At 40.6% G+C, this 23,629-nt stretch overlaps 1 protein-coding gene and 1 long non-coding RNA gene across 2 annotated transcripts in view; one reads left to right on the top strand and one right to left on the bottom strand.

The window, feature by feature from the left end:
• Positions 1-2,779: 2,779 nt before the first annotated feature.
• On the bottom strand, positions 2,780-15,504 carry POLR2M (RNA polymerase II subunit M). Its single transcript, XM_082618380.1, has 4 exons — positions 15,277-15,504; positions 12,913-13,557; positions 10,293-10,497; positions 2,780-8,407 (listed from the first exon to the last, which is right to left on the bottom strand). The coding sequence occupies exons 1-4, from the start codon at positions 15,387-15,389 to the stop codon at positions 8,261-8,263; spliced, it is 1,110 nt and encodes a 369-aa protein (XP_082474506.1). The 5' UTR covers positions 15,390-15,504; the 3' UTR covers positions 2,780-8,260.
• A 78-nt stretch (positions 15,505-15,582) lies between these two features.
• Positions 15,583-23,629, top strand: part of LOC309802652 — a 39,187-nt gene continuing 31,140 nt past the window's right edge. The window contains exon 1 of the long non-coding RNA XR_014293843.1: positions 15,583-15,710. This is a non-coding gene — a long non-coding RNA (uncharacterized lncRNA). The remainder of the gene's footprint in view (positions 15,711-23,629) is intronic.

Raw genomic sequence — 23,629 nt, 5'->3', positions numbered from 1 at the left:
AACCAATAAAAATGGCAAACTCTCCAAAAGAATATAGGAAAGATACGACTAAGCAATGGTCAAAACAATGAATGTAAATGGTCAATAAACGTGAAAAAACTCTCAACCTTCATTTGTTATCAAAGAAACACACATTTTAAAGGTAGTCCTTTTCTGTAGTTATTGGCAAATATCTTAAAATAGCAGTTTGCAATTCTGGGAGTTTGATACATTGCTAGTGGGAATGTTAAAGGAAACAGTCTTTGTGGGGAGTAATGGATATCAAGTCTCAAAAACTCATACTTTCACCTAACAATTCACTTCTAGAAAGGTACCTTGTGGAAATAAATCACTTTTATGCAGATGTGATTATATTTTAAGATGTTGATCTCATCACTGTTTTCAGGTTACATTATAATTAACAAATTGTGAAACAAGTTTATTTTATTTTTTTTTTAGTTATTTCTGAGATTTACATTTTAAAGTAATAACTAGAATTATGACTTATAACATTATACCAGAACATATAAGATTTTTAGAAATTTCATGTAATGTCTGAAACATTTATATTAACATATATCCATACAAATAAGCCAAAGAAAGTTTAGCATTACTTTTTTTGTTTGTTTGTTTTGTTTTTTTATACTGCAGGTTCTTATTAGTCATCAATTTTATACACATCACTGTATACATTGTCAATCTCAATAGCCCAATTCAGCACACCACCATCCCCACCCCCCCCACGGTTTTCCCCCCTAGTGTCCATACGTTTGTTCTCTACATCTGTGTCTCAATTTCTGCCATGCAAACCGGTTCCTGTACCATTTTTCTAGGTTCCACATACATGCGTTAATATACGATATTTGGTTTTCTCTTTATGACTTACTTCACTCTGTATGACAGTCTCTAGATCGATCCATGTCTCAACGAATGATTCAATTTCGTTCTTTTCTATGGCTGAGTAATATTCCATTGTATGTATATGTACCACAACTTCTTTATCCATGCGTCTGTCTATGGGCATTTAGGTTGCTTCCATGACCTGGCTGTTGTAAATAGTGCTGCAATGAACATTGGGGTGCATGTGTCTTTTTGAATTATGGTTTTCTCTGGGTATATGCCCAGTAGTGGGATTGCTGGATCATATGGTAATTCTATTTTTAGTTTTTTAAGGAACCTCCATACTGTTCTCCATAGTAGCTGTATCAATTTACATTCCCACCAACAGTGCAAGAGGGTTCCCTCTTCACACCCTCTCCAGCATTCGTTGTTTGTAGATTTTCTGATGATGCCCATTCTAACTGATGTGAGGTGATACCTCATTGTAGTTTTGATTTGCATTTCTCTAATAATTAGTGATGTTGAGCTGCTTTTCATGTGCCTCTTGGCCATCTGTATGTCTTCTTGGGAGAAATGTCTATTTAGGTCTTCTGCCATTTTTGGATTGGGTTGTTTATTTCTTTAATATTGAGCGGCATGAGCTGTTTATATATTTTGGAGATTAATCCTTTGTCCGTTGATTCGTTTACGAATATTTTCTCCCATTCTGAGGGTTGTCTTTTCGTATTGTTTATGGTTTCCTTTGCTGTGCAAAAGTTTTGAAGTTTCATTAGGTCCCATTTGTTTATTTTTGTTTTTATTTCCATTACTCTAGGAGGTGGATCAAAAAAGATCTTGCTGTGATTTATGTCAAAGAGTGTTCTTCCTATGTTTTCCTCTAAGAGTTTTATAGTGTCCAGTCTTACATTTAGGTCTCGAATCCATTTTGAGTTTATTTTTGTGTATGGTATTAGGGAGTGTTCTAATTTCATTCTTTTACATGTAGCTGTCCAGTTTTCCCAGCACCACTTATTGAAGAGACTGTCTTTTCTGCATTGCATATCTTTGCCTCCTTTGTCATAGATTAGTTAACCATGGGTGCGTGGGTTTATCTCTGGGCTTTCTATCTTGTTCCATTGATCTATGTTTCTGTTTTTGTGCCAGTACCATATTGTCTTGATTACTGTAGCTTTGTAGTATAGTCTGAAGTCAGGGAGTCTGATTCCTCCAGCTCCGTCTTTTTCCCTCAAGACTGCTTTGGCTATTCGGGGTCTTCTGTGTCTCCATACAAATTTTAAGATGATTTGTTCTAGTTCTGTAAAAAATGCCATTGGTAATTTGATAGGGATTGCATTGAATCTGTAGATTGCTTTGGGTAATATAGTCATTTTCACAATATTGATTCTTCTAATCCAAGAACATGGTATATCTCTCCATCTGTTGGTATCATCTTTAATTTCTTTCATCAGTGTCTTATAGTTTTCTGCATACAGGTCTTTTGTCTCCCTAGGTAGGTTTATTCCTAGGTATTTTATTCTTTTTGTTGCAATGGCAAATGGGAGTATTTCCGTAATTTCTCTTTCAGATTTTTCATCATTAGTGTATAGGAATGCAAGAGATTTCTATGCATTAATTTTGTATCCTGCAACTTTACCAGATTCATTGATTAGCTCTAGTAGTTTTCTGGTGCGATTTTTAGGATTCTGTATGTATAGTATCATGTCATCTGCAGACAGTGACAGTTTTACTTCTTCTTTTCCAGTTTGTATTCCTTTTATTTCTTTTTCTTCTCTGATAGCCATGGCTAGGACTTCCACAACTATGTTGAATATTAGTGGTGAGAGTGGACATCCTTGTCTCATTCCTGATCTTAGAGGAAATGCTTTCAGTTTTTCACCATTGAGAATGATGTTTGCTGTGGGTTTGTCGTATATGGCCTTTATTATGTTGAGGTAGGTTCCCTCTATGCCTACTTTTGGAGAGTTTTTATCATAAATGTGTGTTGAATTTTGTCAAAAGCATTTTCTGAATCTATTGAGATGATCATATGGTTTTTATTCTTCAATTTGTTAATGTGGTGTATCGCATTGATTGATTTGCGTATATTGAAGAATCCTTGCATCCCTGAGATAAATCCCACTCGATTATGGTGTATGATCCTTTTAATGTGTTGTTGGATTCTGTTTGCTAGTATTTTGTTGAGGATTTTTTCATCTATATTCATCAGTGATATTGGTCCGTAATTTTCTTTTTTTGTAGTATCTTTGTCTGGTTTTGGTATCAGGGTGATGTTGGCCTCATAGAATGAGTTTGGGAGTGTTCTTTCCTCTGCAATTTTTTGGAAGAGTTTGAGAAGGATGGGTGTTAGCTCTTCTCTCAATGTTTGATAGAATTCACCTGTGAAGCCATCTGGTCCTGGACTTTTGTTTGTTGGAAGATTTTTAATCACAGTTTCAATTTCATTACTTGTGATTGGTCTGTTCATATTTTCTGTTTCTTCCTGGTTCAGCCTTGGAAGGTTATATCTTTCTAAGAATTTGTCCATTTCTTCCAGGTTGTCCATTTTATTGGCATTGGCATGGAGTTGCTTGCAGTAGTCTCCTAGGATGCTTTGTATTTCCATGGTGTCTGTTGTAACTTCTCCTTTTTCATTTCTAATTTTATTGATTTGAGTCCTCTCCCTCTTTTTCTTGATCAGTCTGGCTAATGGTTTATCAATTTTGTTTATCTTCTCAAAGAACCAGCTTTTAGTTTTATTGATCTTTGCTATTGTTTTCTTTGTTTCTATTTCATTTATTTCTGCTCCGATCTTTATGATTTCTTTCCTTCTGCTAACTTTGGGTTTTGTTTGTTCTTCTTTCTCTAGTTCCTTTAGGTGTAAGGTTAGATTGTTTACTTGAGATTTTTCTTGTTTTTTGAGTTAGGCTTGTATAGCTATAAACTTCCCTCTTAGAACTGCTTTTGCTGCATCCCATAGGTTTTGGATCGTCGTGTTTTCATTGTCATTTGTCTCTAGGTATTTGTTGATTTCCTCTTTGATTTCTTCAGTGATTTGGTTATTTAGTAACGTGTTGTTTAGCCTCCATGTTTTTGTGTTTTTTACATTTTTTTCCCTGTATTTCATTTCTAAACTCATAGCGTTGTGGTCAGAAAACATGCTTGATATGATTTCAATTTTCTTAAAATTTACTGAGGCTTGATTTGTGACCCAAGATGTGATCTATTCTGGAGAATGTTCCATGCCCACTTGAGAAGAAAGTGTAATCTTCTGTTTTTGAATGGAATGTCCTATAAATATCAATTAAATCTATCTGGTCTGTTGTGTCATTTAAAGCTTCTGTTTCCTTATTTATTTTCATTTTGGATGATCTGTCCATTGGTGTAAGTGAGGTGTTAAAGTCTCCCAATATTATTGTGTTACTGTTGAGTTCCTCTTTTATGGCTGTTAGCATTTGCCTTATGTATTGAGGTGCTCCTATGGTGGGTGCATATATATTTATAACTGTTATATCTTCTTCTTGGATTGATCCCTTTTTCATTATGTAGTGTCCTTCCTTGTCTCTTGTAACATTCTTTATTTTAAAGTCTATTTTATCTGATATGAGTATAGCTACTCCAGCTTTCTTTTGATTTCCATTTGCATGGAATATCTTTTTCCAACCCCTCACTTTCAGTCTGTATGTGTCCCTAGGTCTGAAGTGGGTCTCTTGTAGACAGCATATAGATGGGTCTTGTTTTTGTATCCATTCAGCAAGCCTGTGTCTTTTGGTTTGAGCATTTAATCCATTCACATTTAAGGTAACTATCAATATGTATGTTCCTATGACCATTTTCTTAATTGTTTTGGGTTTGTTTTTGTAGATCCTTTTCTTGTCTTGTGTTTCCCACTTAGAGAAGTTCCTTTAGCATTTGTTGTAGAGCTGGTTTGGTGGTGCTGAATTCTCTTAGCTTTTGCTTGTCTGTAAAGATTTTGATTTCTCCGTTGAATCTGAATGAGATCCTTGCTGGGTACAGTAATCTTGTTGTAGGTTCTTCCCTTTCATCACTTTAAGTATATCATACCACTCCCTTCTGGCTTGTAGAGTTTCTGCTGAGAAATCAGCTGTTAACCTTATGGGAGTTCCCTTGTTATGTTATTTTTCGTTTTTCCCTTGCTGCTTTCAATAATTTTTCTTTGTCTTTAATTTTTGCCAATTTGATAACTGTGTGTCTCGCCATGTTTCTCCTTGGGTTTTTCCTGCCTGGGACTCTCTGTGTTTCCTGGATTTGGGTGGCTATTTCCTTTACCATGTTAGGGAAGTTTTCGACTATAATCTCTTCAAATATTTTCTCTAGTCCTTTCTCTCTTCTCCTTCTGGGACACCTATAATGTGAATGTTGTTGCATTTAATGTTGTCCCAGAGGTCTCTTAGGCTGTCTTCATTTCTTTTCATTCTTTTTTCTTTATTCTGTTCCACGGCAGTGAATTACACCATTCTGTCTTCCAGGTAACTTATCCGTTCTTCTGCCTGTTATTCTGCTATTGATTCCTTCTAGTGTACTTTTCATTTCAGTTATTGTATTGTTCATCTCTGTTTGTTTGTTCTTTAATTCTTCTATGTCTTTGTTAAACATTTCTTGCATCTTCTTCATCTTTGCCTCCATTCTTTTTCTGAGGTCCTGGATCACCTTCACTTATATTATTCTGAATTCTTTTTCTGGAAGGTTGCCTATCTCCACTTCATTTAGTTGTTTTTCTGGGGTTTTATCTTGGTCCTTCATCTGATACATAGCCCTCTGCCTTTTCATCTTGTCTTTCTGTGAATGTGGTTTTTGTTCCACAGGCTGCAGGATTTTAGTTCTTCTTGCTTCTGCTCTCTGCCCTCTGGTGGATGAGGCTATCTAAGAGGCTTGATGGGAGGGACTGGTGGTGGGTAGAGCTGAATGTTGCTCTGGTGGGCAGAGCTCAATAAAACTTTAATCCACTTGACTGTTGATGGGTGGGGCTGGGTTCCCTCCCTGTTGGTTGTTTGGCCTGAGGCAACCCAACACTGGAGCCTACCTGGGCTCTTTGGTCGGGTTAATGCAGACTCTGGGAGGGCTCACACCATGGAGTACTTCCCAGGACTTCTGCTGCCAGTGTCTTTGTCCCCACGGTGAGCCACAGCCCCCCCCCGCCTCTGCAGGAGACCCTCCAACACTAGCAGGTAGGTCTGGTTCAGTCTCCCCTGGGGTCACTGCTCCTTCCCCTGGGTCTCAGTGTGCACACTACTTTGTGTGTGCCCTCCAAGAGTGGAGTCTCTGTTTCCCCCAGTCCTGTCAAAGTCCTGCAATCAATTCCCACTAGCCTTCAAAGTCTGATTCTGTAGGAATTCCTCCTCCTGTTGCCGGACCCCCAGGTTGGGAAGCCTGACGTGGGGCTCAGAACCTTCACTCCAATGGGTGGACTTCTGTGGTTTAAGTGTTCTCATCTGTGAGTCACCCACCCAGCAGTTATGGGATTTGATTTTACTGTGATTGCGCCCCTCCTACCGTCTCATTGTGGCTTCTCCTTTGTCTTTGGATGTGGGCTTTCTCTTTTGGTGAGTTCCAGTGTCTTCCTGTCGATGATTGTCCAGCAGCTAGTTGTGATTCTGGTGTTCTTGCAAGAGGGAGTGAGAGCATGTCCTTCTACTCCGCCATCCCGGTTCCTCTCCAGTCAGTTTGTTAATATCATTTTGTCTTCTGGGGGTTGTTCTCAGGATAAACAGTCATTGGTGAAGAGCATTGGCTTTGGGGTTGGATGACAGCTTGAGTTTGAGGCCCGATTCCTTCCCTTGCTAGATGTGGAAACCTACTGCTATACCTCAGTTTTCCTCACTTATCAACAAGTTGATTCTAAAAGTTATGGTACACCCATAAAATGGAATATTCTGCAGCTATCTAAAATGCAAAATATTTAGTATGTGAAAATGTTTACAGTGTATAGAGCAGACTGTTAACCAGCGTATGATTGTATTATTGAAAATAGAAATGTATACCTATGCATAGAAAGGTATGCATATGTACACGTACCCAAATGTTAACAGAGGCCCCCTCTCGGTGGTAGGACTACAGGGGGACTGTGTGTATGTGCATGTGAGCTCTCCCATGATCCAGCTTTCCAGAAATAACATGTATTCATTCTATAAAGAAGGAGCATCAAATAACTTTAGGATGTGAAATCATTTACAATTAGTTTTAAAAACTAAATTAATGGAATTGTCTGCTCAGCATATTTCTCCATTTGCTTTTTGTTGGGAGGAGGGCAAAAGGGAGATGGAAAGCAGTAGCTGTTCCTGGAAGGACATGACATAGAACTGAGCCCTTCCTATCACACGTACATCTGCCTAAATGTGTTCTCGATCAAATTTCATAAATGAAGTCTCCTTTAAAGTTAAGTTACATTTAATTAAGCACCAGTAAAACATCACTATTAGCATTTTGAAGTTGCTCTAATTAATATTTTATTCTTTCAACACTGTTTAAAGGTGCCAACATATTAGACAAAGAAAACTTTGATAACATATGTGTTAATTTCTCTGGAGACAACCATAGTCCTTTAAAATTACATATATATATGAGATTGAGGTTTCTGGAGTGTACATAAGCCTCTTTTGGGAGGGAAAAAAGGAATATATTGATAACAAACCAATGGTAGCTTTAAAAATATTTTTGGTTTTCTTATCCAACTGAACCTATCGTCTGTTAGAACAATGAAGTCAAGTCAGGCCAGGCCTATGAACAGCTACTCCCTTCACGTACATCAATCATCTTAGACTTTTCCTGTTTCTCATGTTACTCCAGACAAATCTGGTCACCTAGAAAGACCATCCACCCTCCAGCATCAACTAAAAGTACCCCTTATTCCTAATCAGAAGAAAGAAAACATTTTTCCTAAGGGAAGACAGAAGGAAACAAACATTTTAAGCATTTTCTATGAGTGTCTTCCTTCGTATTTCACATCCAATCCTGTAACAGCCCCATGCAACATGCACAAAATTCTCTAGATTGCTCCCTTCATTACTCAAAAAAGGAGAGAACTATATTCTCGTAATTCATTTTAGGTGATGCCTGGGACAACTAAATAATCCACTGAAAGATATGTAATAAATGCTATTTGGTAGAGGTAAGTATAAAGAAAAAAGCAGTTAATCACCTGCTTTCATTTGGCTTAGAGAAAAAAATGTGCTCTACTATATACTAAAATATCAGACCAACACACGAAATACTGCAAAAGTTTAATATAATGTGATTAAACACAATATTCAAATATTAAACTTTTCAAGCACATGAAAGTTAACTTCTGAAAGTGGGCTATTTTTATAGCTTCCTTGTTGTAACTTGACAAAATTCTTTCTCTCAACAATGTCTGACACTGATCTTGATACTTGTTACAAAGTCTGATGTAAGATAATGAGATCTCAACAGGCAGAGATTTAGGAGAAGATCCAAATGCCCATCTTCAGAATTCATCATCGGAGGACTGATCATCGCCTTCATCCCTTACTTCTTGGTATTTCCTCAAAGACTCCCCTTCTGGATCATAGCTCTGCATTTTAGTATTCAGTCTTTCAGCTAATTTTTGTGCTGCGAGCTTGGCTTGCATCTCCTTTAAAACAAAAAATGAAGCAAAAATTACACACTCACACCTTTTCCCTACAGTTTTTCAGTGGGAAGTCATTGGAACACAACCAGAAATAAAGGAGCATTCCAGCCCAGTCAGTGTTCTCTACCGCACTCTGACTGTGCCTACCACAGACACCACATGGCAGGGCTGGGGAGAGCTACTACTAGCCTGCTATAGTGGTGATGACAGACTTCCACTGATAAACCATGTGCACTGAAATATCCACCTCTACATGAGAAACTGAGGAATCAGCTTAGCACTACAACAGTTATAAACATGAAAACATTTTCAAGTATGTAGGCACGTGCATGTGTATATACAACCTTGAAGAACAATCTGAGCTATCAAATGTCAAAAATCACTAATGCTGTACTGATCTCCAACTGGAAGAATCTTCTTTCCTAGACTAAGTCATGGCTTCCAGGCTTGAGAGTTACATTTCAATGCCACAATGAAAATCAAGGAATACTAAAAACTGATTATCCCTCTCCAAATTAACTCCCATGAAAAGTACTATGCAGTAAAAATCTTAGTAATGTCTAAGTAAATCTTAGACATTGGCAACGTGCTTCTATACATGCAAGGACACCGTCACTGATGATGGCAGGTGGCAATGCTCATTCCTACTCTGGCTCTTCACTTTTCTCAGGCTGCCCCCCCCAAACCACTGGAACTTGTTTACGCCCCTCCCCTAAGGCCACAGATAGCACAGGTAGGGGGGACTGAAGTGGAACTACTACTACCAAGGAAACCAATTCCAAACTGAATGGTTTAATTCAACCTAAAAATAACTTCGGACAGGCATTTAGGATCAAATAGACAACTTAAAAAATAATTCCTCAATGCTTAGTTACAAGTAGGCAATAACTTGAATGCACTGAGAGGAAGAAAACTGGCTTTTAAAAAGGAGTGCCATGAAAACCCCAATCCATGCCAACGGAGCTTTTATGGAAAGCCAAGGCAGAATAACAACCTAATTTTGTAGTAACTGACATATAGTTTCCAATTAAAATCTACCTAAGCAAAACTAGGTTTGGCTGCTATTTTCCTGGAGGCTCTAATTTTTACTATCTAAGTATATCAGCCCCTTTCTTTCCTCCCAGTGGTCCTCACACTTAGTTTTCTCCCATCCCATTATTTTATACCCAAACTGTCAACATACATATTTAAAGTTCCATGCAGAACACACAGATCTTTGAAGAAAGTGCTATCCAAAATTAAGTGACCAAAAGTAGAAGATGCTTCAGTCTTCACAAGGGCCTGCAGGCCTGCGTATCCGACCCCAACTGTCTGTTCCTAACACACCACTATCTCCCCATCCCTCTTCTGCTCTCCCTGTATTGAAGGAGCTTGGAAATGTCAAAAATCACTAATGCTGTACTGATCTCCAACTGGAAGAATCTTCTTTCCTCGATTAAATCATGGCTTCCAGGCTTGAGAGTTACATTTCAATGCCACAAGGAGCTTCCTTGATTCTCTTAGCAGGGTTCCAGTTAGATTCCACCACTGACAAGCTCTCGCATAGGTGTTTTAAGGTGGAAGACCAAGAAGCGATACTACTGCTACCTACAGCCTGGGCTTTCAGAGATGTGAAATTTTGCAGTAGTCTCCCCACATTTCCTGGCAAATACCACCTTGATGTCACAGGTAGCTGTGATCATCTCCAGCTGTTCCCTGCAGTTCCAGCAAACTTGAGACTCTGCAAGCTAGAGGCACACATCTGAGACCTGATGGCATCAGCTGACCATGTCTCTAGCACCTAATCCCTTCTACTAAATCCCACTCTCCCTGAACCACCTGGAGTAAATTCTGACTTACTCAAGCAGCGTCCAACATGCAGACAAGAAACAAGTCATATCCTAAATACCTCATAACTCTGTTTCTGCTGTTTCTGAAGTGCCAGCGACTCTTCTATGGAGAGCAGCTGTGTAGGCATGTGGTGGAGTGGCAGAAGCCGGGCTGCTGTGATGTCATCGAGATGCTTCCTGTCCCTGTGCCGTCTCTCTTCTGAGGAGACAGGAGACCCCCTCCTCTGACAACGACTCAACGAATCACATTGATGTGAAGGTAATCTGAAGGAGGCAACACTTAATGTTACACCACCACACTACTTCCTTTTCATAGACACACATTTGCAACATTCATACACACAAATGTGGCCTTTAACCTTGGCAGTTAATTCTTCTACAAAAGTAATAGTAAGCCCTTTACCACTATTTACATGTGTAGATAAAACTTTTTTTTTAACATATTTATCTCAAAAACAGAAATATTTAAATTGGCACCTTTTTGGCAAGTAATTTGACAACGTGTTGCTCTAACAGACAATAGGTTTAGATAGACTCTTTGCCTTTCCCCTCTCTCTTCAGTTTATACTTGAGCTGAAGTCTGTTTTCATTTTCTTCATTCAAAAACATTTGCAAAGGGGCTTATTGTCCAGCAGAGGGAAATAAACTTGTAAACAGTTTCAGTGCAGTATAATATCACAGGTGCTATGACATAGGCCCACACATGGTACACTGGAACAAAAAGGCAGCAACAGCCAGTTGTAATAGGAGACAGGGTGGTTGTCAGAAGCGCTTCAAAAGAGTGCAATTTGAGGAGTCTCAGAATAATAAGAATTCGGCATGTAAATGATGGGATCCCTGATGGCATCCCAGCAGGGAGTGAGGAGTGACAGGGCTGTAGCACACAGGAAGCACAGGAAGTGGAGAAAATGGAAAAGGCAGCAAGATACAGCTGGGGGAGTAGGCTGGGTCCAGTCCACAGTGAAGACTTCTATGTAACAGGTTCAGGTTTACATTTTACAGACTGCATTCTGGCAGCAGTGGAGAGGATGGACTGGTAGAGTTAAGACTAGGCCAGGACAGACCACAACTATAGCCCAAGAGAGTGATGAGAGTCTTCACTTTGACAGGAGAAAGGATGAACATAAGAATGATTAGAGTTGAAGGTCAAGGAAATATACTGTGAGGCTCCATGGCTAGCAGATATGGAGAGGAGGGAAAGAAAGAAGGTAGTGGCACTACTGACTTAGGGAATATGGGAGACGGTAGTTTGGGAAGAAATGAGTTCTACTTTGTACCTGATAAACCTAAGGTGCCACAGATCACCCCCACATGGTTGGGTTTCAGAGCTATGCAAATCTGAAGTTCTGGGAAGACTTGGACTAGAAGTAGATGATGGGTGGCCTCCAGCATCCAGAAGAGCCAGAAGAGCATGTAGGAGGCCAAAGGAAGAGTAGAAAAGAAGCCAAAGGACACCCTCATCCCACCTCCCAACCTCCATTTGTCTACAGCCTGACTCACCAAGGCCCGGCCTGTTCTGATAACTGCACCTCTGTCTCTCTTAAACTTCCCTTGGGAACCCTCACTGATACTCCCTTACTCTCCTCCCACTTCCAGGTAAATGACCATAATACAGAACCAGGATCAGTGTATTCTCTGTTGTATATACTGATTAGATGATGCTTCTGGTCTTCTGCCTCCCTAGAAGTGAGGAAAGATACCTCACCATGCACAAGATGACCAACTACTTAATCAACGATTACTTTTTATTCCTAACTAAAAATTAATGTAACATAATTCTGGTTTTCTATGCAGAAGAAATAGTTTTGAGGTTATAAAAATGAATGGTAAGATAGAACTAAACTTTAAAGTCTCTATAACAAAAAAATTGGTTTTAGGTATTTTTACCTATATAGGCTTTCAGTTATTCAAAGAAAGGCAGTAGTGGTTAGACTTTGTATCTGATGTTACATTCTTATAAATCTACTCCCTGATTTGAATGTTATATTTGCATATAAATAAATAATACTCTTTGCAAAGAGCTTTTGTTTTTCTGAAGATCTCAGACACAAAACTAGGACAAGGACCTTAGAAGCAGGGTTCATTTGCCCCTCCTGCCCAAATCTGTCTTCAGTTTTTTTAACCCCTTCTCAGCTCCCTTCCTCCTGAAATTATTATAGTTTAACATTCTTCCAAGTGTGTAAGCCTCGAGTCCTCATCTAGATCGTAAACTCCATAAGGAGCAGAATCTTTACTCTTGTACGGCCCCAGCATCTGCGGCTTACTTATAGTGAGCACACAAATATTTTTTACTGAGAAAGGCTATCAGCTCTTGCAATTGTTTTCCCCTTAGCTTACAGTCTAGTCAAAGGGGGAACTACGTACCAGAAAATGGTTCTGGAAAAAACTGTAATAAATTCTCTAACTCCATGTTTAATATGAGACATTGCTGAGGTCTCCTGAAATTTAACACACCATCTGCCACTGAAGATCTTTTCAATTATTTGGCTAAAAATACTAAAGCAGTTTCCAACACGAATCCTCTACTCCAGCCAGGCTAGCTTCCGTTTCCACAATACCCTCATTCCCAAGTACAAGGAGTTCTCCCACCAAGGCCACTGACCTTAAAGCATTCTCCCAGTTTTTTGAGTTTAACAGACATTATGCTCCTGTAACAAGCCTGCTTCTGATGGTACTTACACATTGGTTTTAAATTTATGCTGTAGGGGCACGGGGTTTTTGGCTCGCATTTCTAGCACTTCCATGTAATGAGGCTTCTTCTGCAGCCCACTCCAAAGGCCGGCCAAGTTCTCAGGACTCTGGTTTTCTTCTGAGTGGTGCTCAACGGGGTCTGCAATGGTGATCCTTTGTAATCTATCAATAAACAAGTTGTCCAAGCTGCTAGAATGATCCTCCGCTTGACGTGAAGCATGATGCTGAGGGAGGGGCTTACTAGCTGCAGATGAGGAAGGCGTGGCAGTTCTGATGCTGGAAGCTGGGCGTTCACTCACTGTGTGTTCAGCCTCAGGGGCCTCAGCATCGCCTCCGAGAGTCAGATGTGCCAGTCCCTGTTGTTGTGAGGTTGTCTGAGTTGATGTGATGTTAGCTACAGAGGAACAGCCAGGAACTGGTGATGAAGTATCAAGTATCTCGTCAGAATTCTGGGCCTTATCTGTGTCCCCATCAACTGTAATCGCTTTTTGCCTCTCCTTACAGTCTAAACTAATGGGATGAAAGAGTTCACTTCTTCCTCTAACTTCTTCACGTTCTGCAATGGCAGCTTTCAGTTTGGCGACGGAGTCTAAGATCTTTTTACCTTTGTCGGGCAATTTGCAAATGAATTTTCTGGCAAAAGGAAAAGAACAGGTATACATTAGGGACAGCTGTGTTTTTAAACTTGAGATATACAGACAAAAAAGCATTATTCTCAAAGGGAGAAGAATCAATCTTTAAGTCAAAAATCCAATTTCCAACTGCCCCAAAACAGGAATGAAATAGAATCATTATCCAAATACCCCCCAAAAAGAAGGGGCTGCAGGAAGAATAGGGAATATGCCTCATTTGTCTCATCTAATTAGAATTTCTGCAAAAGTATTTTAAGCATGATACTAATATAAGACATCCCCCAAATCATCAGTTTTTAAAAGTGTGATCTCCAAGACCTTCGTCGGGAGGGGAGGTGGATGGATCCGCAAGATCAAAACTATTTTAATAATAACACTAAGATACTATTTGGCATTTTCACTCTCATTTTCTTACCATGAGTACAGGGGAGTTTGCCAGAGGCCACATGATATGGGTGATATCATTGCTCTGATGGCTAATAGAATGTGTGTGCTTGTGTATTCTTGTGTTTTAAAGATTCTCACTTGTAATTCCTAAGACAATGATAAATATGAGTAGATATGACACACAAGAGCTCTTCAGGATGCTAAGTCTTAAGAGTAAAAGGGGTCCTAAGACCAAAAAGTTAACTCACCACTATAGATTAAAATCCCATTCTCACAAAGTCAAAATAGTTGTAAGAAGCCCAAGTGATCATTTGCCCCTTTTGCTAAGTGGCAGAAGTTCCTTTTCTGATTTCCTTTTCTTCAGCCATACAATAAAATGGGAAGGGAAGGTTACATCTCAGGCCCCCTATTCTTTATGACACTACATTCATTCCCCCAATTCTAACTTAACATCCGTCTCCAGTTGCGATGCCTATGTTTTCCCAGCCTTCTCCCTCTCTCTCGAGCCTCCTGACCACTTCTTCAGCTTTTAATCAGATATAATTAACTCTTCCATCAACTCATCTCTGGTAAATCAATCTCAGACCTATTCCCCTCCCCCAACTTTCCTATTTTTATTAATGGTGCTCCATACAGGCTGGAAACTTCAGCCATCTCTGTCGACTACATATTCAAATTATCCTACACCTGATGAAGTTTTCCCAATCCCACAACTACCCTTCTAGTTCACTTTCTTACAACCCTCCTATTGGGAACCTCTCTGAAAATATCCTTCTACTCTCTTCTGCCTCTTAGATTCCTTCAAACTGTCCTGCACCGACCTGCTAAAATCAGCTTCCTAAAAAAATCATTTTCATTATACCGATCCTCTGCTAAAATCTATTAAGTCTACCAGCTGAATGGGAGTCAAACTTTCTTTGCCTAATAAAACAACTCTTTTATCCCACTCTTCCCATTTCCTACAGTTCCTGTAAAAATAGCGAGCTACAGATGAAATTGACTAGATGTTTGGGGCACTACTGGGGGGGGTGGAGAAAGGATTTGGGATACAGATCCCCCCCTTCGGAGAACAGACACAAGGAGCTGAGTAAAACCAACGAGGAGGTGATGACGAGCTGAAACGCTAGGAAGCCATCCCCACAGGCGCCCCGCGCCTGGCTGGACGCGGTCGGCTCTGTGACTAGGCCGGCCACTCGCCCGTGGGCCTGGAATGGACTTGACTGAGGCAAGGTCACCTTCCAGGGACGGGATCGGAGTGGAGGCAGGGAGGGACGCGTCGCAGGGAGCTTGAACCCGAGGAGCCCGGCGGTGACTCGGCGGGACCCAAGCTTACACGTTGCGCAAAAGTCTCTCCTGGCGCTTCAACATCTCCCGCAGCTCCGCCAAACTCCGCTGCCCCAAGTCCTCGGGAGCTTGGGGCTCGAAGCCGCGGGGCAGCGAGAACATTTTGCGGGGGCTGAGGCTGGCGAGGCGGCAGGCACTCGGCGTCCTCAGCAACCCCCGCTGCTCGCGCCGGATCCGCGGCCGGCGGGTACTCCGGCGAACGAGTGGGAGCCGCCATTTTCCCGGAAGAACAGTCTTCTTCTAACCGAATCGAGCTTTATTGAAACGCCGGAAACAAACATGGACAAGGAGGAGGGGTGGCCGGAGGGGCGGGAAGGAACGGAAGTTGCGGGGTGACGTCAGACGCCGGCGAGGCGCGCTTTCGAGTCACTTGTTCTTCCTCTGTGCATCCGCTCTCCGCCTGTTACGTTCAGAAAGTATTAGGTGAGTGCTTCGGGCCCTTAAGGAGTCGACCGAGTGGGGGAGGGGGGCAGACATTAATCAAGTAACAGTCAAACAATAGAATTATAAGACGGCCACAGGCACCAGGGAAGGTATCTCCGAGAAGTGAAATACATGTGGAAGCCTGAGTGATGAGTTGGTTAGCAGTTGGTGAGGTTGGGGGATGTGCCGGGCACGGGAGGCCCTGGCCTATGGCGTGGCCCTCCAGATGCAAGGCTTAGTGAAGTCCTCAAATGTGAAAGTTGGAAGGACCCTTAGGGACCATGAGCGTTTCTTAATGGGGTTCTGTGGCATTTGGAGCAGGACTTTTCTTCGTTTGCGGGACTGCCTCAGGCATTGCAAGATATTTGGTGTCTGGCTTCTGCCCACTAGTTGCTTTGGCACCCCTGAGTCCTCGTAACAATACAAAACGCACCCCTCCCCGACGCGCGCGCGCGCGCACACACACACACGATTAAAACGCAACCCTCCCCGACACACACACACACACACACACACGATTGCCAAGCCCCACAAGAGGTGATGGGGGTGGGAGGTGCTGTACAAGCCAGTGGAGAACCTCTCTTTCACAGTTCCCTATTTTGCCTATAGAAAAACAAAGGCACAAAAACTGAAGTTTTCCCAAGGCACAAACCTAAGTGAGGACATCAGATTTTAGACACATGCCCAGGTGAGCTCTTTCTACCACACCAATTTGAAAATTTCCTTCTTCCAAATTGTGAGAAAGTTTTTTAGGCTGTTGAAGAAAGCAGTATAATAAGCATCACACCTAGCTCTTACCTTCTCTTTATAGTTCAGCAAAGAGAGCTGTGTCCCAAAGAAAATAGTGGGAAGCATGCTATAGTCATAACAGACATCCACTGGGAGGTTTGAAAGACCCTATAACCTCCAACACCAGTCTCCCCCTCCTTTGATATGGAAAATTTACATTTTCTCCGTCCTTTGTGTGGTGCTACAATAAACAAGCAATTCCATCCCAGTCAGACAGAAGGCTAGATAAAATCTGAAGCTACTTGAGGGAGCACAGCTGAAGCCATTTCTGTATCCTTGCAGTCTAGTCCATTCTGATCAGTTTAATGTATCAAAATTCTCAACATAAGCCCTGCTTTGAAGCCCAGAATTTCAGTAACCTGCTCCATCCCTAGCTAAATGAGAAGTACTTGAGTAAGGCCCTTGTCAGATAGCAGTCCCCTGACAAGCTCCCCCAAAGCCTTTCCCACCCTGTCCCTGGACTGCAGCTGAAGGCCTTTATTCCCCCATCTGATCCTGGGCCACATGTGCCCTCAAAGCAAGGATGCTTTCTCTCAAGCCTCAGAATTTTGCCCCCAGCTGTTTTCCTTTTGTGGAAGGCTGTCCCTTTTCCCCTAGCTCATTATAAATCTTAGCTCAAGTCTCACCTTCTCCCTGAACCTTCTTAGATTATTCCAACCCAGATTGCTCTCTGAGCATAACTATAGTGCTTAGAACATATTATGCTTCTCCAGTTGTATTGTGCATGGTGATTTCTTTTCTAACAAACTTGTAAAGTCAGGGAATTCTGTCCAGGAGCTATATTTGTGCTTTTCTGTCTCCCCTATTGCATATAGCAGGTACTAATAGAATCTCCCTCTCATAATTTTTCTTTCTGCGTTTCCCCCATATTCCCCTTCTTTATGAAATACCCTTCTAGATATACAGATCTTAAGCTTTTAATATAAACGTTAATCATAATTACTGTGAAAATATTTTCAGTGGTATGGGATAGAATCTTTTACACAACATAACTTAGGACTTAAAGTTATCATAATACAAATACGAATTCCTAACAGCGGTTGCAGCAACTGTCTAGTTCTCTAATCACTAACCAAGAGGCTTAGCAAGTGAACAAATTTGGTCAAACTTTATTCTAAATGTTCCTGTGAAAGTTTTTTTTGCTGAGATTAACATTCTAATCAGTGGAATTAGAGTAGTAAACGGATCGCCCCCTATAATATGCATGGGACTCAGCCAATCAGTTGAAGCCCTTAAGAGAACAAAGATTGACCTCCCCCAGCAAGAAGGAATTCTGCCAGCAGATAGCCTTCAGACTTGAACTGCAAGTTCCTGGGTCTTAACCTGCTGGTCTGCCGTGCAGTGATAATTTGTGAGCCAGTTCCTTAACATGAATATCTCTCTCCCTCTCTCTCCCTCTCTCTCCCTCTCTCTCCCTCTCTCTCCTCCTCTCCCTCTCCCTCCGTCTCTCCCTCTCTCTCCCTCTCTCTCCCTCCCTCTCCTCCTCTCCCTCCCTCTCCTCCTCTCCCTCTCTCTCCCTCTCTCTCCCTCTCTCTCCTCCTCTCCTCCTCTCCCTCTCCCTCCGTCTCTCTCTCTCTCTCTCTCTCTCTCATAATGGCTGATACAATTGTCAATACACAAACACACACACCCTATTGGATCTTTTACTCTGATGAACCCTAATACAGAGCCCAATCTCATCAGTGTTAGGAAAATCAAGGCTTGATTGATGACTGGCCTTCAGGGTGAGAGAGCTGACTGAGGAGAGGGAAGGCTCGCTTTTGCTCTGCCCTGGTACGTGCTGAGCACATGGAGAAGAGATGAAAACCAAGGGTCATAAACAACTATGAAACAAATTCTGTTTTCGTGTGTGTGTGAGAATGTGGTTTTTCTTAAGCATCCGTGTGGAAATGGAATATGCTGAACTTTGAGTCAAGTCCATAGCAACCATAGCTAATGAAAAATTAATCAAGAGTGGTAAACCCAAGACTTAATTGAACGATGGCTGACACCTGTGTACCATTTACCAACCCTCCTCTTCCAGTCAGTCCCCCAAAGTGCTTTCTCGATGGACTAGTCTTGCCAGCTGCCTCATCTGTCTGTCCTTCAGGCAGAATTTCACAAATAACTGACAGGAGCCTGGCCAGTTCGGGAAGAGAAAGTAAGGGAAGGAACAGGCAATTGGAATTGGGTATGAGAAAAACAGAGTGAAAAACGGAAAGAGAAAGGACCTGGTAGAGAGAGAAAAAAGTGGAAGGGGCAATAAGGAGAATCCATTTCTCTGCACAGATATCAGAAACAGAAAGCCTCATAGGAAGCTCTATGCTGAGGAATTCACAGATTTATTTCCCTTCCAGCTCTATACTTCTACAAAATGTCACATTTCCTCTCTTTGTACTTCTCTGTGATCCCACTGCAACAAAAGGTTTTCCTCAGCCACCCAAGGGTTTAGGCTGTAAAGTGCATGTACTCCACACTAAAAGTAAATTCTTTTTTTTTTTTTTTTTTTTTTTTTTACTTTCTGTGCTTTTTATTTTTTTAACTGAAAGATTTTTAAATTTTATTTTAAAAAATATTTTATTTCAGTATAATTGCTTTACAATGTTGTGTTTCTGCTGTACAACAAAGTGAATCAGCTATATGTATACATGTATCCTCTCCCTCTCAGAACTCCCTCCCACCCCCCCGCCACCCATCTTGGTCATCACAGAACACAGAGCTGAGCTTCCTGTGCTTTATAGCATGTTCCCATTACCTATCTGTTGTACACATGGTAGTGTATATATGTCAATCCTGATCTCCCAGTTCGTCCCACCATCCCCTTCCCCCGCTCCCCGTGTCCACATGTCTGTTCTCTATGTCTGCATCTCTATTTGTGCCCTGCAAATAAGTTCATCTGTACCATTTTTCTAGATTCCACATATATGCGTTAATATATGATATTTGTTTTTCTCTTTCGGGCTTACTTCACTCTGACAGACTCTAGGTCCATCCACAATCTCTACAAATGACCCAGTTTCGTTCTTTTTTATGGCTAATATTCCATTGTATATATGTACCACATCTTCTTTATCCATTCATCTGTCATTGGAAATTCAGGTTGTTTCCATGACCTGGCTATTGTAAATAGCGCTGCAGTGAACATTGGGGTACATGTGTCCTTTTGAATTATGGTTTTCTCAGGGTATATGCCCAGTAGTGGGATTGCTGGGTCGTATGGTAGTTCTATTTTTAGTTGTTTTTTACATCTTTATTGGAGTATAATTGCTTTACAATGGTGTGTTAGTTTCCACTTTATAACAAAGTGAATCAGTTATACATATGTTCCCATGTCTCTTCCCTTTTGCATCTCCCTCCCTCCCACCCTCCCTATCCCACCCCTCTAGGTGGTCACAAAGCACCGAGCTGATCTCCCTGTGCTATGCGGCTGCTTCCCACTAGCTAGCTATTTTACGTTTGGTACTGTATATAGTGTATATATGTCACAGCTTACCCTTCCCCCTCCCCATATCCTCAAGTCCATTCTCTAGTAGGTCTGTGTCTTTATTCCTGTCTTACCCGTAGGTTCTTCATGACATTTTTTTTCTTAAATTCCATATATATGTGTCAGCATACAGTATTTGTCTTTCTCTTTCTGACTTACTTCACTCTGTATGACAGACTCTAGGTCCATCCACCTCATTACAAATAGCTCAATTTTGTTTCTTTTTATGGCTGAGGAATATTCCATTGTATATATGTGCCACATCTTCTTTATCCATTCATCTGATAATGGACACTTAGGTTGTTTCCATCTCCAGGCTATTGTAAATAGAGCTACAATGAACATTTTGATACATGACTCTTTTTGAATTATGGTTTTCTCAGGGTATATGCCCAGTAGTGGGATTGCTGGGTCATATGGTAGCTCCATTTGTAGTTTTTTAAGGAACCTTCATACTGTTCTCCATAGTGGCTGTACCAATTCACATTCCCACCAGCAGTGCAAGAGTGTTCTCTTTTCTCCACACCCTCTCCAGCATTTACTGTTTCTAGATTTTTTTTGGGGGGGGGGCTCTCACTGTTGTGGCCTCTCCCGTTCCGGAGCACAGGCTCTGGATGCGCAGACTCAGCGGCCATGGCTCACGGGCCCAGCCGCTCCGTGGCATGTGGGATCTTCCCGGACTGGGGCACAAACCCATGTCCCCTGAATCGGCAGGTGGACTCTCAACCACTGCGCCACCAGGGAAGCCCTGTTTCTAGATTTTTTGATAATGGCCATTCTGACTGGTGTGAGATGATAACTCATTGTAGTTTTGATTTGCATTTCTCTAATGATTAATGATGTTGAGCATTCTTTCATGTGTTTGTTGGCAGTCTGTATATCTTCTTTGCAGAAATGTCTATTTAGGTCTTCTGCCCATTTTTGGATTGGTTTTTTTGTTGCTGTTATTGAGCTGCATGAGCTGCTTATAAATTTTGGAGATTAATCCTTTGTCATTGGCTTCATTTGCAAATATTTTCTGCCATTCTCAGGGTTGTCTTTAGGTCTTGTTTATGGTTTCCTTTGCTGGGCAAAAGCTTTGCAGTTTCATTAGGTCCCATTTGTTTATTTTTGTTTTTATTTCCATTTCTCTAGGAGGTGGGTCAAAAAGGATCTTGTTGTGATTTATGTCAAAGAGTGTTCTGCCTATGTTTTCCTCTAAGAGTTTGATCGTTTCTGGCCTTACATTTAGGTCTTTAATCCATTTTGAGCTTATTTTTGTGTATGGTGTTAGGGAGTGATCTAATCTCATACTTTTACATGTCCCTGTCCAGTTTTCCCAGCAACACTTATTGAAGAGGGTGTCCTTTCTCCACTGTACATTCCTGCCTCCTTTATCAAAGATAAGGTGACCATGTGTGTGGGTTTATTTCTGGGCTTTCTATCCTGTTGCATTGATCTTTCTGTTTTTGTGCCAATACCATACTGTCTTGATTACTGTAGCTTTGTAGTATAGTCTGAAGTCAGGGAGCCTGATTCCTCCAGCTCCATTTTTCGTTCTCAAGATTGCTTTGGCTATTCAGGGTCTTTTGTGTTTCCATACAAATTGTGAAATATTTTGTTCTAGTTCTGTGAAAAATGCCATTGGTAGTTTGATACGGATTGCATTGAATCTGTAGATTGCTTTGGGTACTCTAGTCATTTTCACAACGTTGATTCTTCCAATCCAAGAACATGGTATATCTCTCCATCTATTTGTATCATCTTTAATTTCTTTCATCAGTGTCTTATAATTTTCTGCTTACAGGTCGTTTGTCTCCTTAGGTAGGTTTATTCCTAGATATTTTATTCTTTTTGTTGCAATGGTAAATGAGAGTGTTTTCTTGATTTCATTTTCAGATTTTTCATCATTAGTGTATAGGAATGCCATAGATTTCTGTGCATTAATTTTGTATCCTGCAACTTTACCAAATTCATTGATTAGCTCTAGTAGTTTTTCTGGTAGCATCTTTAGGATTCTCTATGTATAGTATCATGTCATCTGCAAACAGTGACAGCTTTACTTCTTCTTTTCCAATTTGGATTCCTTTTATTTCCTTTTCTTCTCTGATTGCTGTGGCTAAAACTTCCAAAACTGTGTTGAATAAGAGTGGTGAGAGTGGGCAACCTTGTCTTGTTCCTGATCTTAGTGGAAATGCTTTCAGTTTTTCACCATTGAGGACGATGTTGGCTGTGGGTTTGTCATATATGGCCTTTATTATGTTGAGGAAAGTTCCCTCTATGCCTACTTTCTGCAGGGTTTTTATCATAAATGGGTGTTGAATTTTGTCGAAAGCTTTCTCTGCATCTATTGAGATTATCATATGCTTTTTCTCCTTCAATTTGTTAATATGATGTATCACGTTGATTGATTTGCGTATATTGAAGAATCCTTGCATTCCTGGAATAAACCCCACTTGATCATGGTGTATGATCCTTTTAATGTGCTGTTGGATTCTGTTTGCTAGTATTTTGTTGAGGAGTTTTGCATCTATGTTCATCCGTGATATTGGCCTCTAGTTTTCTTTCTTTGTGACATCCGTGTCTGGTTTTGGTATCAAGGTGATGGTGGCCTCGTAGAATGAGTTTGGGAGTGTTCCTCCCTCTGCTATATTTTGGAAGAGTTTGAGAAGGATAGGTGTTAGCTCTTCTCTAAATGTTTGATAGAATTCGCCTGTGAAGCCATCTGGTCCTGGGCTTTTGTATGTTGGAAGATTTTTAATCACAGTTTCAATTTCAGTGCTTGTGATTGGTCTGTTCATATTTTCTATTTCTTCCTGATTCAGTCTTGGCAGGTTGTGCATTTCTAAGAATTTGTCCATTTCTTCCAGGTTGTCCATTTTATTGGCATAGAGTTGCTTGTAGTAATCTCTCAGGATCTTTTGTATTTCTGCAGTGTCAGTTGTTACTTCTCCTTTTTCATTTCTAATTCTATTGATTTGAGTCTTCTCTCTTTTCTTCTTGATGAGTCTGGCTGATGGTGTATTAATTTTGTTTATCTTCTCAAAGAACCAGCTTTTAGTTTTATTGATCTTTGCTATCATTTCCTTCATTTCTTTTTCATTTATTTCTGATCTGATTTTCATGATTTCTTTCCTTCTGCTAACTTTGGGGTTTTTTTTGTTCTTCTTTCTCTAATTGATTTAGGTGCAAGGTTAGGTTGTTTATTCGAGATGTTTCCTGTTTCTTAAGGTAGGATTGTATTGCTATAAACTTCCCTCTTAGAACTGCTTTTGCTGCATCCCATAGGTTTTGGGTCGTCGTGTCTCCATTGTCATTTGTTTCTAGGTATTTTTTTATTTCTTCTTTGATTTCTTCAGTGATCACTTCGTTATTAAGTAGTATATTGTTTAGCCTCCATGTGTTTTTATTTATTACAGATCTTTTCCTGTAATTGATATCTAGTCTCATAGCGTTGTGGTCAGAAGAGATACTTGATACAATTTCAGTTTTCTTAAATTTACCAAGGCTTCCTTTGTGACCCAAGATGTGAACTATCCTGGAGAATGTTCCATGAGCACTTGAGAAAAATGTGTATTCTGTTGTTTTAGGATGGAATGTTCTATAAATATCAATTAAGTACATCTTGTTTAATGTGTCATTTAAAGCTAGTGTTTCCTTATTTATTTTCATTTTGGATGATCTGTCC

The sequence above is a fragment of the Mesoplodon mirus genome (genome assembly GCF_964341445.2).
Source record: "Mesoplodon mirus genome assembly, chromosome: 4".
Classification (NCBI taxonomy): Eukaryota; Metazoa; Chordata; class Mammalia; order Artiodactyla; family Ziphiidae; genus Mesoplodon; species Mesoplodon mirus.
The sequence above is the reverse complement of the archived record's forward strand: the minus strand, read 5'-3'. Positions and strand labels throughout refer to the sequence as shown.